General features: G+C 37.5%; 1 protein-coding gene across 24 annotated transcripts in view; it reads left to right on the top strand.

Moving 5' to 3' along the window:
* SORBS2 (sorbin and SH3 domain containing 2) overlaps positions 1-16435 on the top strand; it is a 164298-nt gene that overhangs the window by 94555 nt on the left and 53308 nt on the right. For 13 of the 24 annotated variants that reach the window (XM_071743314.1, XM_071743330.1, XM_071743323.1 and 10 more), the window contains 5 exons: positions 55-179; positions 1142-1759; positions 8612-9091; positions 13679-13823; positions 16136-16311. In XM_071743314.1, the coding sequence (XP_071599415.1) occupies positions 55-179; positions 1142-1759; positions 8612-9091; positions 13679-13823; positions 16136-16311 (1544 nt within the window). The remainder of the gene's footprint in view (positions 1-54; positions 180-1141; positions 1760-8611; positions 9092-13678; positions 13824-16135; positions 16312-16435) is intronic. The other 11 variants (XM_071743324.1, XM_071743338.1, XM_071743342.1 and 8 more) reach the window with 2 other exon arrangements.

Raw genomic sequence — 16435 nt, 5'->3', positions numbered from 1 at the left:
TCTACTAATCACCAAAAAACCCCAAATAAATGGTTTGTTTTTCCCTTACAAAAGCTTGGAGATCTTACAACGATGGAAGTAGAGAGACACTGAATGGAGATGCTGGCAGTTCCTCTCTTACAGCAAAAGGGTTCAGGAGCGTGCGGCCAAACTTACAGGAGAAAAAATCACCAACTCAGGTAAAACTGAACACACCAAGTTTAATGCTTTGGCATTTGTGTGGGGGTTATTCTTGGGAGATAGCATTTATAAATGAGATACTTCTATGTAACATTGTCCTGATTGTGTAAAGATAGTGTTAATCACTTACTCATATGGGTTGTTACTAAATGTTTTGCTGAATGGATGAAGTATACTCTGCAAAGGATGTATGCCTCCAGGTTAATTACCAGAACTTACTTTCAATGAAAAAGACAATCAGCTAAATAAAAGTAGGTCATAGAGAAATAAAAGCTTTCTAGGAGTGTTTCCAGACTTCAAAGAGTATTTATGAATATTTTAAACTCAGAGAAATGCTTCAGTCATCAAAATACTATCTGAGGATAAAGGTTTAGTTGTTATAAGGTAGACAATATTACTGCCTGTTTTGCAGAACAATGTAATGAAAGCACACTCTAAAAACCTCATTTACCTTGGAAACATATATATCTTTCAAAAGAGATCAACATACCAACATCATACTGTCTATCTTACTATTTTAGTTCAAAGGTTCAAGAGACTCTCTGTTTTATTGTATGTAAGCTACCTGTGCACAATAGCCTGTTGTCAAAGATCATAGGGTACATTTTGGAAATTACTTACATATGTGGACAATTTCACAGTAATAATTCTTTTTCAATGTAGTTATTGGGTTTTAAAAAGAAAATGGTATATCGTGGGTTCACTTCTGGTCCCAGTTTACTCTGACAAATAGATTATCTGGCTTTCCAAACACAAGCCTTGCACAGTAAAAGGTGATGGGAACCTGACCAATTTAATTGTCCATTGAATTGAGCAATGTTGGGATGAATTCCTTTAAATTGCTAGTTCCTTTATTAAAAGATAAGTGTCAAACTGAGTTATATGTCCTGCTAACATTCACTTTCTTTCTGTTTCTTCTTCAATGTTACTTTGCTGTGTGTGGATGCTTTTGGCAAATAAGGCACCTCTGCCACCCCCTAGAAAAGAAAGTTTTCGGAAAGCAAGAGTAACTAATCACAAGAATGAAATTAATCTCCAGGCAGTGACATCCAGTCCAGCTAAACACCTTCCCACAGATTCTGCCTATTACACTAAGAAGATGTCTGTCCAGGAGACAATGTCTTCTCAAATATCTAACACAAGTGTTTCCTATGAACAAAAAATCACTAAACCACTGACCTTGATCTCCAGTGCAGGCACAAGTACAGCAGCTGGTATTAGTACTGCTCTCCATCAAGGCCAAAGGCAGCAGTCCCAAAAACGTAGGGTGTCTACCCTCAAATTAACCCGGACACATGACCCAGCAAGTAGCATTCATGGTAATACCCAGCAACAGCTTCAGCCTGTTGAAGTGCCAGTGTTTCCACAAAGGCCTCTCTCACCTGCCTGTAACCCCATGCCTGAGAAACACACAGCATCTCTTTCCATCCAGATAGCTCCCATCCCTGACAATAAAGCAGAGCCTGAAATCCAAGAACATCCACCTAGTATTTCTCCAGACACCTCAAAGATGTCTTCAATGGATTTGGGACAAAAGTCTACAGTTCTTCCTTCTTCACAGGCTGCAGAATGCCATGTGGTATATTTAATTTTTCCGTCTTGTATTTTAGATCATTCATAAATCACTGAATAACCCTATGTTTAGTTATACTTACGTTATCAAAGTTAGACCTTGTGTTTTCTGGGTAAAACTACCTGTCACATGGTTCAAAACAGAACTGAACAAAATTGAAGATTTCGGAATAGTATTGAAAAAAAAAATTTAAAAATTAACCTAGCTAAGCTCGGAGGTAGGCTTACTTATTCCTCTGTGGGCACCTTATGGAGTGCAAAGGCACAATAGGAAATCAGTGAATTGTAGGTGATGCATCTATTTAAGTGGCTTTTCCTAAAGGGGGCTCCATTAAAGCCATTGCTGCTGGAAGGGACAAGTGTAGATACAGAAGAGTTGGGTTTTGGGAAGACTTTCTGCAAATGCAGCTCTACAAGCTTGCTAAGGCCACCAAAAATATATTTTCTTAGTCAATGCTTTCTGCAAGACTGGTCACTGCTGTTTCCTGTGTGTCTTGAGCAATGGCACTTTTAAAAGTAAATGGGTTGATAAAATCTTTTGTCAAACACCTCTGCATAAACCATCACAAGGCACCGAACTTTAAAGTCCTTGTGATTCTCCTGGGCCCTGTGCCTACTAAGATGAAAATTATTTGTTAACTGATCAAACTAGTACTGATCTAATCTAGGAGAAATGACTGTACCACCATGTATGGGACCAGAGGAGTCTGAGCAGGGTTTATCACCATTCAGAAAGTTATTGAGTCAAATAAGTCTGGGAGCAATAACAAAGCAGCAAATATGTGCTAGGCAAAAGGAAAGCTCTGAACAAATCTTGTCATTTCTACTCTACCTAGTCACATTAAAATGTTTCTGTTTTAACAGTTAATTATTCTAATGTATCTACTGGTATACCAGTTTATCTGAGACTGAAAGCCCTTCATTTGGAAGCAGAGATTGCTGTAGTAGGCATATCTGCCTCAGAGCTTTGTCTGAACAAGGATCCTATCATGGCATATTTGTGTTCACCTAGTTTTGTTCAAATCGATGGGACTATTCTGAGGTAAATATGGCACTATCTTACAAACCCAAAGTCTATTGACAGTCCTAGTGTCAACAGAAGGAATACAGCTGCTCTCTCAGACTGTGGTTCTTTCAGAGCATCACATCTAACCAGGTCTTTCCTCTGGGAGCCCCAAGTACCCCTTTGAATTCACTCCATTAACAAATGGGATCACAGAAGAATTAATCACATTTGTCCTTCCTGAGATTACAGGCCTGTGATCTTAAACCCTCCTATTAAGGTACATAAAATTCAGAACACTTTGAGGAAAACATTGCTTTACCCTTGAGAAGAACCAGTTTGCTACTTAGTGATTTTTTTCAAGTAGGTGGAATAGGTCAGTTCAAGCAAGAGCCACAGTAAAGAAACAATGTCAGAAACAGTGATGAAGGTTCAGCAAGAGTGTTTTCCCATATATAGGGTAGATATGAAGATTTTCAGAGGCAAGCTTGCTGTTTAAGTAGGGCCATCAAGGGATACAGTCAGAGAATAGAACAGGTGTAGGCATAGCCAATACAACGGATGCATCTATGTTGGGTGTTTTTTTTTCACTTAAAAATAGTTGTTCAGCCTGTTAGAAATATGATGCATTTTATATGCTCAGACTGGCTCTGAAACAGAAAACAGTTTTATGAAAGCTAACATGAATTAGGAGTAATACCTTTTTTCTGATCCAGAATAATACTCAAATTCTTATCAGAATGACTGAAAAAAAAATCTTTTAGCTACTTATTTTTTTAGTTTTTTAAAATTCAAAACACATTTTGCAACTTCATTCTATTTAGCAATCTGTTTTTGGTTCAGTGTGAGCTGACAGAAGACTAGCTGGGACCTCTTTGGTAATTCCACAGTTAAGTTTGCTGGCTTCTCCATGGTTCAGTGTGTGGGAAGAATGATCAGAAATTTGGCAACCGGGTTTCTTTGAATAAAATGATAAAAATTTCAGTTGACCACAGGGTTCATTAAGGAATGCAGACAGCTTTTCAAACTGCATCCATTTATTGATCTCTTGCCTGCAAAACTCAGCTGACATTCATCCTGATGTTAAACTTTCAAATGCCTTCTAAACATTAGTATGAACAGGTGTATCTGGCATCAAGTCATTGAGCCCAGTGGTTTTTGCTAGGTCTGTGTTAAAACAAATACCTAAAACTACAGTACAAAACAATATCTGAGGCAGTGTAAAATTCTGTATTGTGAGGTTCCAAAGCCAAGATGCCATGGGCTACAGTTAGAAATAAAGGCTACAAGTAGATGTCTACAAAGATTTATTTTCTGCCTCAGATCTTTGGTTGAAACATTGGAACTGGTCTAAGTAATGCAAAAAATTATGATCCCCTTCAGCACATACCTCACAGTATTTGCAAAGTTCACAATTTCTTTCTTAACTTGCAGTATACCCTGCGTGATAGTATTCTCCTTTTAAAAAGTGTTTTAGATTTGCAAGGTCTACAGAACCTTGTACAGCACTTAAAATACTTGTGTGTAAGCAGATCATAGTTAGGTTACACTGGATCCTCTAAGGGCACTCTCAGGCTGTAGCTTAGGCCCACCAGCACTGTTCAAAGCTGCCACAGACCCTCTCAAAACCCAGACACATGTAGAAAGGCTCTGTAAAAATAAACAACTCCCCTCTTTGCATCTGGGTTTATGTATGTGGGGGAAAATGAGGTAAGACTGGTTTATCATCACTTCTTAAGATGTGGTGAATGATGTGTGCATGTGTGGAGGGAATGCATACAACTGTGTTATATCACAAAGTACAGGCAAGTACAGCCAAGAGAGAGCTTGTACAGACCAAGTTCATTGACAACAGCAATATTCGGCAATATTTTTTGATGTGTCTTGTTATGTTTGTGCTCCCATTTGCACTTCATTTCAGAGCTTTTATCTGCTGAAACTTTTAGAGCAAGCAGAAGTGTGGTATGACTCACCAAGTGACATTTTGTAAACACTCCTACACAGAGAAGGGTTAAAGCCCTTTAAAGTATAAATGAAAAGAGAAGTATTCAAGTTACTCAGATTAGCTTTTTAATGTTATTACAGTCTCAAGAGCTGCTGCTGCTGTGTACCATGCTGCAGAAAGGGATGAAATGTGAAAATCATCCTGTTTGTTTGAATTCCACAGTGGAGGGAACATTTGCTTTAGTCCTAGTGGACTAAAGAAAAATTGCCTCTTTTGCCAGCTTCATGGCTGTAGATAAGTGTATCAAGGAAAATAAGTCTGGAATTTAAAAACTTGGTTTTATTTTGATTTATCTAATTAATTACTCTTTGTTAGGTATTGAAAATACTTTGAGTGATATAGAAGGGATAGAAGACAGGTTTCAGTGTTTTGGGGACAGAGATCAAGCAGGAAAAGAAAAATCAAGGATGCGATTTTCATTTTAAGTTCCACTAGTGCGGTTTTACACAAGGGCTGAATTCCACCTCCTTATACTGAGTTTAGAGTAAGAAGGGAATCTGGTAGAAATGGGCATGGGAATCTAACTTGCATCAGTTTGGAGCTTTTGTCATCATTTTAACGATTAAAAATAGAGGTATTTTTACCCATTTGTGAAAAAGTATGGGTGTATTTTGATTGTTGGCTACTAAACTCTGCTATGTATTAACAAAATGAGTTTATTCACTTACCTCTGAGTCTCCTTAACTGTGTCTTGATTGTTGAAGCAAGGCCAGCACTTTGGTGTCATTAGTAACCTTACACCACTCCCTACAGATTATGCATTGAAATGATACATGACTGTTTTTGAAACCCATAGTAGGGCCACCTGTCTACTTCATGTGAATCAGGTAGCAACTGTATTCTTCATGCCTGACATTTTATTATTTGATGGAATGTGATAATTTCTAAGGATCAGCAGAAAGATGGGCTTCAGATCTTCAGTTAATTTCAGGATTGTGATGACATTTCTCTCTCTCTCTCAAGAGTTGCTCCATAACCCAAGATAATAATGTAGTCCCACTAGTTTTTCATCATTCTAATTGATGAAGCACTTGCTTGGCATTTAATCTGCCTGACTTTACCGGCAATTCTTGTGCTGTAACAGTGACAAACCTAATCTGAAGTGCACTGAACTGAACTGATATTAAAGGTTTTCTGGAATGCATTCAGCATTGTCCTTCTCCTGTTTTCCACTGTGATAAAAAACATAGATTATAAGTAGCCAAATGTATCTGTTTAGAGTTTACCTACAATCCGTGTTTTTTAAATGGTGTAATTAGTTCTCAAAAGTAATGCTACTTTAAACCATTTCAGCCACTCTTTCCCAGAGTGATGGTTGTATCTATGACAGAATTCTAGAAGCAGGCAAATTATTTGTTTTACTATGCAAAGCTGAGAAACTTCATATTGGAAATTGGTACCTGGAATTCCTACATTCCTTCTTCCCACTTAATAAGAATGATAACTTTGTGTTCTTTTTCAGAATTTAGCTTGATGAAATCACTTATTGTTTGCCAAACACCACAGATGAAACTCTTTAAGAACTCAATTTCACCAGCTCTCTGGATGCACCCTGAATATCTGTTCTTGTGTTGTCCACCCCTTCTCAAGCATGCAGGCAGTTTTCTCAGTTCAAAACCAAGAGGCTTACTAGGTTTCTCGAGTTTCCAAAGTTTCCTGTTATATTAACAATGTAATGATCAATTTATGTATTTTGGCTCAGTCACGTGTAACTTTATTTCTGGAAATTCTGGGAGGATATCTGGTTTTAAAAACTTCAGAGCTTCATATTCCCTCTGTCTCATAATTGCATTGTGATCTCCTGGTTATCTCTTGCTGGAGATCTTGAATTATGACATGGATGATGAAATTCATCATGAATGATGGTTCTGTCTTCCCTTTATATATCTATGAGGTGAAATTACAGTTTCTTATATGTGTACATTAGTACACACGTCTTAAATCCCTGATATGCCATGCTCTGTAATTGACTGCTCCACATCTGCATATGATTGCTCTTTGTTAAATTATTGTAGTGGTATTCTTTAGAATTTTCCATTGGCAAATTAGTTATATCTAAAAATCATATCTCCTTTTACAATCATACACTAAGTCATTGATTTTCTGATTGAGAAGTAGTTGTTCAGATTTACTCTATGGAAAGATTTTATCAATTGTAGCTTTTAAACATTGCTGTGAATAGGATTTAGATTTTAAGCTGTTTGACTAATTTTCTTCACTGTTTTAACTGCAGATTCTGGCTATTTCTGCATACTTCAGAGATCCAGTAATACCAAAGAGTTCTTTTGAACAATTTGGAGGAAGTGTTGAATATCTGTTCACATGCTTTCAGATTCTTATCTGAAATGCTTATTCATAGGGATGGTCCTTTTAACCTCAGTAAGGTTATTTGTGTAAATTCTAGATGATCTCAGCAAGAATTATGGAACTGGACCCCTAGTGAACTCTCATAAGTAGCACAGTCTGGTTTATGCTCTAAGTCCTTCATCAGGGCTTTAGAAGATATTTCCAGATTTTGGATTAAAATGCCAAAATGGCATTTTAATCTGATGGCTTGAAACATTTTTGGAATTATTAGAGTTAAGACATCTGCCTATTCTGAGCATAGGATATTACATAATATTTTGGAAACAATGTGTTGTCTATGAGTAAAGCTTGGTTTTTAAAGTAGTAATTACTGCATATTTTTGCATAAATTTCAAATCCCTTTCCCTGCAGCTATTTCTGAGTTCCTCAGTCCTATCAAAAGTGAAACCATTAGTGCTGAAGTAGGCAGTATTTTTATGTACTTTGGGAGTTTATTGAAAGCTTGTGGCTAATGTGCAGAATAGAAAGATCTGTGCAGCTGCTCAACAAATTTTGGATGCCAGCAGGCTTTTATGAATCTTAAATTCAAAAAGAAGTTGCTGATGCAAAAAGCCAGACTAGTTTAAACTCAGTGTCCTGTGTCTGGTCTCAAATAAAAGAGCATAAATCTCATGCATTGTGTGGTAGTTTTCAGAACCATTTTCATGAGGACATTCCTTTATACTTTTAAGAAACAATGCCAAATCCCAACAACTAACATGCTTTGTTTCACTACAAAGTCATCCCTGTCTTGTTCTTGTTCTCCCAGTCTTTGTTGTTCCTCAGATTTATACCAGTCACCCTTAACAATCCTCATGTCCTCTGATGTTGAAAAGACTCCTCTGCGTACTCCTTATGCATTAGACTGACAGGGTGCTTCCAGGGTGCTTGGAAACTCTAAGGTCATCCAGACATTTTTATTAGAGAGGCAGTGGAGAAGATGCATTCTGTCACAAGAGGCAAGAAAATCCACAACCTAGTCCTTGCAGATTATGTGAACATTCAGTATTAGTGTTCTCATTTAGTTTACAGTCCTGGCCATCTGTATATTACACTTAAATTCGAAACGATACCTGTCCTTTGACAGAAAAGAGAGCAACATTTAGAGAGATCAGACTTGCATTTCCTTTTTTCCTTTTACAGATAAACTGAACATGATATTCTCCAGCCTCATATTTATGTAATGTATAAAATAGTGTGAACCTTCCTGATGCACAACTGAGATCACAATACATGCAGTACATTATGAATATTCATCCCCAGCACACTATGGTTTCTGGCATTGCTTCCGCTAGTGTTTAATGCATTCATTTCTTTCATGTTTTCCTACTTTAATATAGAACGTGGTTGATTTATTTCCTAATCCATGTCAATGCGAACTTCCTCGGGCTGCTGAAAACCTTACACTCTTGTAATTCTCCTTCACACAACAAGAGGCAAAGGGAAAGGTTTTTTATTCATTTGGTAATCTGTTTCTTTTCTTATTTTTTTTCCTCAAATCTCAGCTTGGAAACCAGAAAGTAACTGCCCCTGTGATGGAGGTAAATGCTTCACAGACACACAGACAAACAGCAACAGAAGCTTCTCCACTGCCTCTTCCTCCTCCTGTGGTACCAGTTAACAGAGCCTCTTTCTCACCAGACAGTGGCACCCATCTAGTACCATATTCTTTGCCAGCGCTTGATGATTTTTTGCCTTCACGCTTTTATAAGACCCCAGCCCTTTCACAATTTTCATATAAATGCCCATACCTAGCTTCTGAAAGTGTTATCCACAGGAACGAAACAGCCTCTGTAAGCACAGATTCTGCCATGAGTGAGTGTTCCTCCCGCACAGTGAGTGAGTCCTCCACAGCCATTCTAGATGAGCTGCAGACTTGTAGCTATGATACCACTGACTGCTCTGAAACACCTTCCCCAACCTTGAGCCAGATGTCTGCTGTGTCAGATGGCACCACCTTAACCAACACTGCTGCCACTTCTCATGTAATTATGCTTCCTTTTTTCCTCCTCCATTTTGTTCAAACAGGTTGTCAAAGGGGAAAAGAATTTAAATGTCTGTTATCCCATTACACAGACAAGTACTCCATTAGTATTTTTCTGTGTTCTCAACAGCTGTTTAATAAAAAAAAAAATTATTGTCGTAGCAGATTTGGAAACAGGAGAATTTTACTAAGTTGTTGCACAGTTGTATGGTCAGCTCTGAGGTGTGTCAAACACTTTGCTTAAAATAAATGAAACTAAATTCAATAAAAATCTGTTCCAACTGCATTAAAAGCAGTTTGTAGTGTTTAAAGAGATTTGTTTAAAATATTGTTAGCAATGTACAGGTTTGTGGAATTTGTAGCCTTTGGGGTATCACCAATTTTGGTTTATACCAAGGTATGGATTTCAATAATATAATTTGTAAATTCATTGTAAAAGTTGGCAATATTTAACACAGGTTTTTTCCCTCAGCCATGTCTACTGATTGCATGAAAATGTTTTTCTTGTCTCCAACTAACCTTTTCCTCTCCTAAGGACGATTTCTTCCAGGAGTGAACTTCATAAGTAATCTCATTGTACCCAAGTGCCCTGTTACTTTTCTCTTGGTTAAGTCAAGGGAAAAAAACAGCAGGCAATTACACATTTTATATGTACATTCACTTTTCTGTAACATAGCACACTCGCATATGGGTAGAAAGAAGGTATGGAATTCGGGTCAAATCCAGATCACTTCTTGTTTCTTTTGAGATTATCTGCATGATTAAAATGAGTCAGAACAAAGCCTTCATTTAGATTGAGCAATTTGTTGCAGAATTATAAAACAGAGATGTTCTGATACCAGAGTTTTACTGGGTCATGACAGCGTTCATACTTTGTATAAATACTTCAACATATTCTCATTTTCAAATGTGAAAAGAGAAAACAGTGTTTTTAAGTTCCATGTATATTTTATAAAAAGTATGTTGAGCCCTGATTTGCTTATAGTCACCTGGAAGTCAACGATCTATGCTCTGGCTGCTGTTAAAAAAAATAATATTAACAGGCATGTTAAAGGTGTCGTTCCTAACTCTTGTAACACAGCTCTGAAAATTTGGGGGTTTTTTTAAAGGATCTGTACCGTCAATCTGCATACAGCCCTGTAGCTGTAACAAAATTATACCATAATCAATATGTATGGTTATGTGTAAACAGAGCACAGTCACTACATGCTCATTTACTAGCTATGGAACATTTATTTTTTTCTAGCCTAGTTCTAAAATAATCAGATAACTGTATTTTTTATTCTTTGAGTACCATTTTTGTAAGCTAAAGTGAAGCTCCCTTCCTTCTTTCCTTTTCTGGGTAGTCTCCTTGTAAAGGGATATGTTATGGTCAGGTCTGGCCACCACTGTCTCTCTCAGACATGGCAGGGATGACCGTAATAGTTGTTCGCCATGATGGACAAAGAGAAAGTCTTCCAGCAAAGGACAAAAATTCCCAAACAGTCCTAATTGCTCCACAGAAATTAAACCGCTAACAAGACCCAAATCTGTAGTATAGAAAAATCTTCATCTTCCATCATACGTAGAGAGAAAGCCAGTGACGCACACACGTGCAGTGCTGTTGTGGCTCTGGTCCTGTAATTATGTCCACCCTGGGGACATCTGTTTACTCTGGAGGTCCATAATGAGAGCTTAGGCAAAAAAGTTTTACAGCCAATCTCCTGAGAAGATGAAACAACTAGAGGAAGAGCTGAATCAACCAAATTTTAAAATATACCAGGCAAAAGGCAGAGCTAAACATGAAACTGTGGTTAAATGGTCATACTTTTACTCGCAGATTACAGCTGCAGTGAAAACCTGAAGTATGAGAATTGTAACTCTTACTGTGACTTATGCTTAGAATTGGAGTTAAAATTTGAGAACAGCTGGTTTTGGAAACTTTTTTCTGATCCTATTCCAATTAAGAACATTTGCCTTTTAAAGTAATTTCCTGGGCTCTTTCTGTTTATGTAGTTTAAAATTGTGGAATCTAATGGAAACTTGGAAATGGAACCACACATTAGATGTTGCCTTTTCCCAAGTTCTGGGTCTGTGTTGAGCTTTAGGAATTTATGCTGAGCATTTCAGCCTAAGTGTCTTGAATCTATGGGTGTGCTGTGTTGCTTTGTTGCACAAAAGTGCTTAGAAATCCTCTTTTCCTTTGCTATCTGCCTCAGCAGAAAGTTAAAAAGCAGCTCCTCTCCCAGATAGATATCCAGAGACCTGTTCTTTATGATGCTCAGGCAAGTTAAAAGAAATTTAAACCTGGTACGTTGGAAAATTTTTTTATGGGAGTCTGATCACCTAGCAGCAGAAGTAGGTGGCTCTGCTAGCAATGGGGTACAGATAAAGCATACTGGAGCAAAATATAAATGGGAGAACCTAGGGAAATGAACAGCATGAAAGAGATGAGGATTATCTTCCCTGTAAACTGGGAAATATGTGAATTTTAATGGAATAATTATTTTCTGCATCATTTTCCCACAAAGGAGATTACCAAGGAATGTAAGAGGTCTAATTCACAAATAGGCATCTTAAAGATTTTACTTCCTTGTGAAACCTGAGTAAGACGAATTAAATAACCACCTGCATGAAAACTGAGAAGGTCATTAGGAACTAAGAAGTTATAGCTGATCTGAGGTCCTCTCTAAAAACTTTAGAACCAAACATAAAAATGACATAAATAGACATGCCACATATACGTTTGTAACTCATGACCATCAGCGACATACGTGGATCTGGTTTTCACAATGTTGTGTATTATTTAGTGTAAGAGCCTTACTGTCTAACCCAGGCATTTGGTAAAGACCATCACAGGAATTTTATTATTATTATTATTATTATTATTATTATTATTATTATTATTATTATTATTATTAAAGAAATTCATAGGAGTAGCTTTCCAGACTACTATGAAGCTATACTAGCTCTGCTCTTCAGAGAAATAAAAGCCATAGTAAATGAGTAAGAAAGTTTAAGGTACTGGACATAGCTGCTCCCTGCCTTCCCTGGAAATAAGCTTTACCAAAAAGATAATCTGCAGTAAAGGAGAAAGGGTGAATCCCTGAATTAAGGCTGAGATGGCTGGCTTCAGCCAGAAACCCCATCTGAAAACACAGCTTCAAACCTCTTGAAATGCTATCTTTGAGCTCCTGTAGCTTTTGTACTCTTACAGCTCCAAATTCTTTTGGAGTGGTGGACGATGTGAGAAAAGCCACCTTAGTTTACATTTTGAATCTTGACTTTATTAAGAGAGGAATCATTTAAACACAAAAATTTTAATGGTGACATGACTGCAACACAAACTTTTCAGCTCAGTTCTCAGAACAGGCATCCTTAAAATGAGAAGCCCCTGAATTCATCTAGGTAGGAATTCATCCATCTGATGTCTGCATAGGAGCTAGATTTTGGGTTAGCTCTTTTAGCTATTGGAGGCCAGGATATTAAAAATGTCAAAACAAATCAGTAATCTCCAAAATACAAATGTGTGCAAGAGGGCATGAACCATTTTGATTCTAAATGTAAAACTATTGTACCTCTTAATATGTGTTTTTAGTTATGCTTTTCTGCTTCTGATAATCTCATTTACAGCACGTTCTAGTTTTCTCTTTTGTTTTAAAAAATTGAGCAAATTTGATAGCACTTCTAGTTTTGTTCACATTTAAAGAAGTGTTCTGCATTAAAAGAAACGTTACAGAGAGCTACCCTCACATTTCTGCTGAAATGTTCACTACTCTTTCATTTCATTCAATGCTTTCTCAATCTCTTTGTTTTGATCCTTGCCCAATATTCCCCATAAAAGCACTACAGCCCAGATATGGGCATTCTAAACCTGGGGGCAGGGAAGCAGATTGTTTCACAAGTGCCTCTCATGACTAAAGCCTGATTGTCTTATGATGCTGCTATACTGCCTGTTTACTTAGCATTCCCATTTTATTTATTCAGTTTTGTTCTGTTGTTTTGTGGTTGTGGGTTGTTTTTTTTATTGGTGCTGTTTATTTTTATTCTGATAGATTACGTATCAGCATCCCATAGTCACTCCAGATGGCTTCCATTTTTTTAAAGAGGCTTTGGCTCACTCTCCATAGCTGATCTTAATGAGACTTTTCCCTTCAGTCTGCACAGAAGCTCCCATTAATACCAACAGGGCTTGAGCAGGGCTGTTAAAGGAATATGTCTCTTGGAGCAACTGATCTGTAGCAGGCAGCCTCTGTCAAACTCTGAGAGGAACTTTTACAGCCATCTTCATTCTTTATTGCTGCCAAACCTCTGCAGACCTTGTCTGCACCATCTCCATTGCCTTGACCATGGTCTTTGTCACCTTCCTATGCCTTCAGCATGCTTCACACAGCACATACCAGGAGAGAAGAGGGGAGGTACAAGGTAGATACAGAACATGTTCTGCTCTCCTTGTTTTGTATTTCAGGGACTGCAGAGGGCATTATGGCTGGGTACCTGACAAGTGGTAATTGTTGTGTGGCTGACAGTCTTGCATCGCTCTGTGTTTGGGATGGCAGTCGAAGGGCTTTGTGTCTGGTTTAATGGGATATTGTTTTGTTTCTCTCAGGCTCAGATCACAGTGAATGGAAATTCTGGCACTGCTGCCAGCCCAGTGAGTCACTTTCAAAGGCCTTTTTCCCCTTCTTCAGCTTACCCTCCACCAGCTTCGCTCAATTCCAACGTAGTTATCATGCAGCATGGCAGGATGATGGGTAAGCCTCACACAGAATATTTGCTTTATAAATTACGCAACATATTCCAGTTTGTGTGGCAAAGATTGCAAACACTTGCAGAATGCTTTAGGTCCATAGTGAAGGTATGGTCTCTTCATCTACCTTGGAAATGAAATGCAAAAAAAAAAAAAAAAAAAAGCATTTATTGTGTAGGTACAGTAGTGATCCTGAACTGAAGTTACTACCAACTACCAAGTATTATTACTTTGTGTGTGAGAGTGACTTCTTGCCACCATTCTACTGTCTGTGCCAAGGAAAGAGCATATATTGAAATAGCTCAACCTGTTCAGCCCTTTCAGGTTTTGCCTTCTTTAAGAAACCAAGGTCCAACATTGTACGTTGGTACATGTACACCATAACTTCTTAATCTTAAGTAGAAATACTGCCAACAAAGGGTGGGTCTGTGGGCTTTTAAACACATAAACCCATGTCAATCTATAATTTGTTATATATATGGTTTAGGGCAGTCTTAATTTTTTTTTAAACACATAACTAGTCTTGGAAAAGAGCTTTGGTATTATAATCCAATTTTGTAACATTAGTCGTTTGCTTACTGCTTTTTCTACCAGTGTGTTGTATATTTAGATAAGAAAATGTTGCTAAAGAAAAATATGCTAAATAATTTGAATGTGATCCTAGAGTTTACTTTTTTGTTGTGCATGTGGGAAACTAGGTGACAGTTCTTGCTCTGAGACCTATGGCTTAGTCAAGGGCTGCTCTCCCTGTCACAGTCATAAGTACAAAACCTGGATACACGGGTTTTGCCACATCCCAGAATTCTAGATTCTTTGATTGCTTCCAGTTTGCTGGATGTAAAGGCCTATAAATTCTATTTGGGGTATACCTGAAATAAGTGTTTTCCCACGACTTTTACTCAAGTATAATGCTGAAGTTCTGTGTTCCACAAGAACAACCTGATTTAATTCTCCTTCCTCATATAAAAATCCCTCTGATAGCCTCTGTTTGAGGCCTATGAAGAACGAAGGATCAAATCCAAAATGTTTTCTAAATATAGCATCATGCATTTTGGGAAAAAGGCCCAAATAGTCAGACTTCTGCCATGCAGCATTGCCCCTCACCATATATGTGTAGTACTGGAATATTTACAGGATTTCAAACTTGAGTGAACAGCCATGCCAAATCTATCTCTCTGCAGTAGGAGTTAGCAGAAATATTAAAATTACAGCTTTCCATCACCCAAGCTCCTTCTGCTGATTCATGTTACAGTTAGAATTTCTGGCTTCAGAAGAATCAGTGGATGTTAATACCACACAAAAGGCAATTGCAGTCTTCACCAGTAGTGCTAGAATATTTTTTTTTTTGGCTCCTTATATTAATTTATCCTGTGGTGGAAATATCTCACAAGCACTGTACCTTTTCCTGCAAGAAAAGGGTCTTTGTCATAACAACCCACTAAATTACTGAAAAATGCTGACTGAAGGAGTAGGGTTTTTTCTTCCTGCCTATAGGAAAGAAGCACATCATCTGCAGGAGTACAAATTTTCAAATGACACATCCTAGCAGTGAGGTATTTTTCATTAAATAGATGATTCAATTTTAAAGGGAGATAGTAATAATGACATATTAATTTCATTAACTATAAAGGAATATTTGGTGGAGAGGGGCAGAAATATTGCAAATAGCCACAAACCAGTAGCAGCCTGCACAGTTCACCTGAAGTACTGTAGGTAGATTATCAGATTGCTCTACAGATGCCAAGTTATATTATTTATAAATCCCCTTAAGGCATGAAAACTTTTTGAAAAATTGTAAAAATTTGGTTTTTAAAAAATGAATCAGAACTTGATATTTCTAAGCATATATCGCATAAGTTTCTGTTGCTGTGCTTATATAGCAGCACTTTTCTATAGTTTGCTAGACCTGATGAGAGGGGAGAAGTTTTGAAATCACTAATGTCAAGGAATGCATAGGAAAGGTGCAAGGGTTTGATTTATAGGAAAAAGGCTGCTTTTTCTCAATAGATTTTGCTGGGTTTTTTAATTTGTTTTTGTCAACAACTGTGAAAAAGTACCTCTAATTTAGTGAAATCTGAGTTGAATAGCCTGTCTGCTTCTTACACTAGGTTTACAATTCTTTTAATGTAACATTAACTACGGCAAAGCCCCACCTGTTCTGGTCCAAAAGATGAGTTTTTAAAAAAATGTTGTGCATGTGTGTGGTTAAGATTGTTTTCAGCCTTTGTACAGCAAAGTGAGATGGGGAAGCATGTTGTAACTGCCAAGTGTGATTATTGTATCCTTATAAAATATTCTGTCATGTTATCTTTACAGAGTCCACAGAGACATACTCACAGCATGTTCAGACTGTTGGCAGCACCACCACCACCAGTACAATACCAATCTGTAGATCCTCAGAAGAAGAAAAAAAAATTACAGTCATTAAAGCTCCACATTATGCAGGGATTGGCCCGGTAGATGAATCTGGAATCCCTACAGCAATTAGAACGGTAGGAAATTCTGGGGAATCTGTGTATGAACTCATACAATGAATTGATTGTCAGTAATAGGTTTTTCACATTCTTCTAGTCTTATATAATGTGGAATACAGTGTGCGTAATCAGCAAGCTCATG

This window comes from Heliangelus exortis, chromosome 4 (genome assembly GCF_036169615.1).
Source record: "Heliangelus exortis chromosome 4, bHelExo1.hap1, whole genome shotgun sequence".
NCBI classification, from domain to species: Eukaryota; Metazoa; Chordata; class Aves; order Apodiformes; family Trochilidae; genus Heliangelus; species Heliangelus exortis.
Note: the sequence above shows the minus strand (reverse complement) of the source record. Positions and strands in the feature narration are given on the sequence as shown.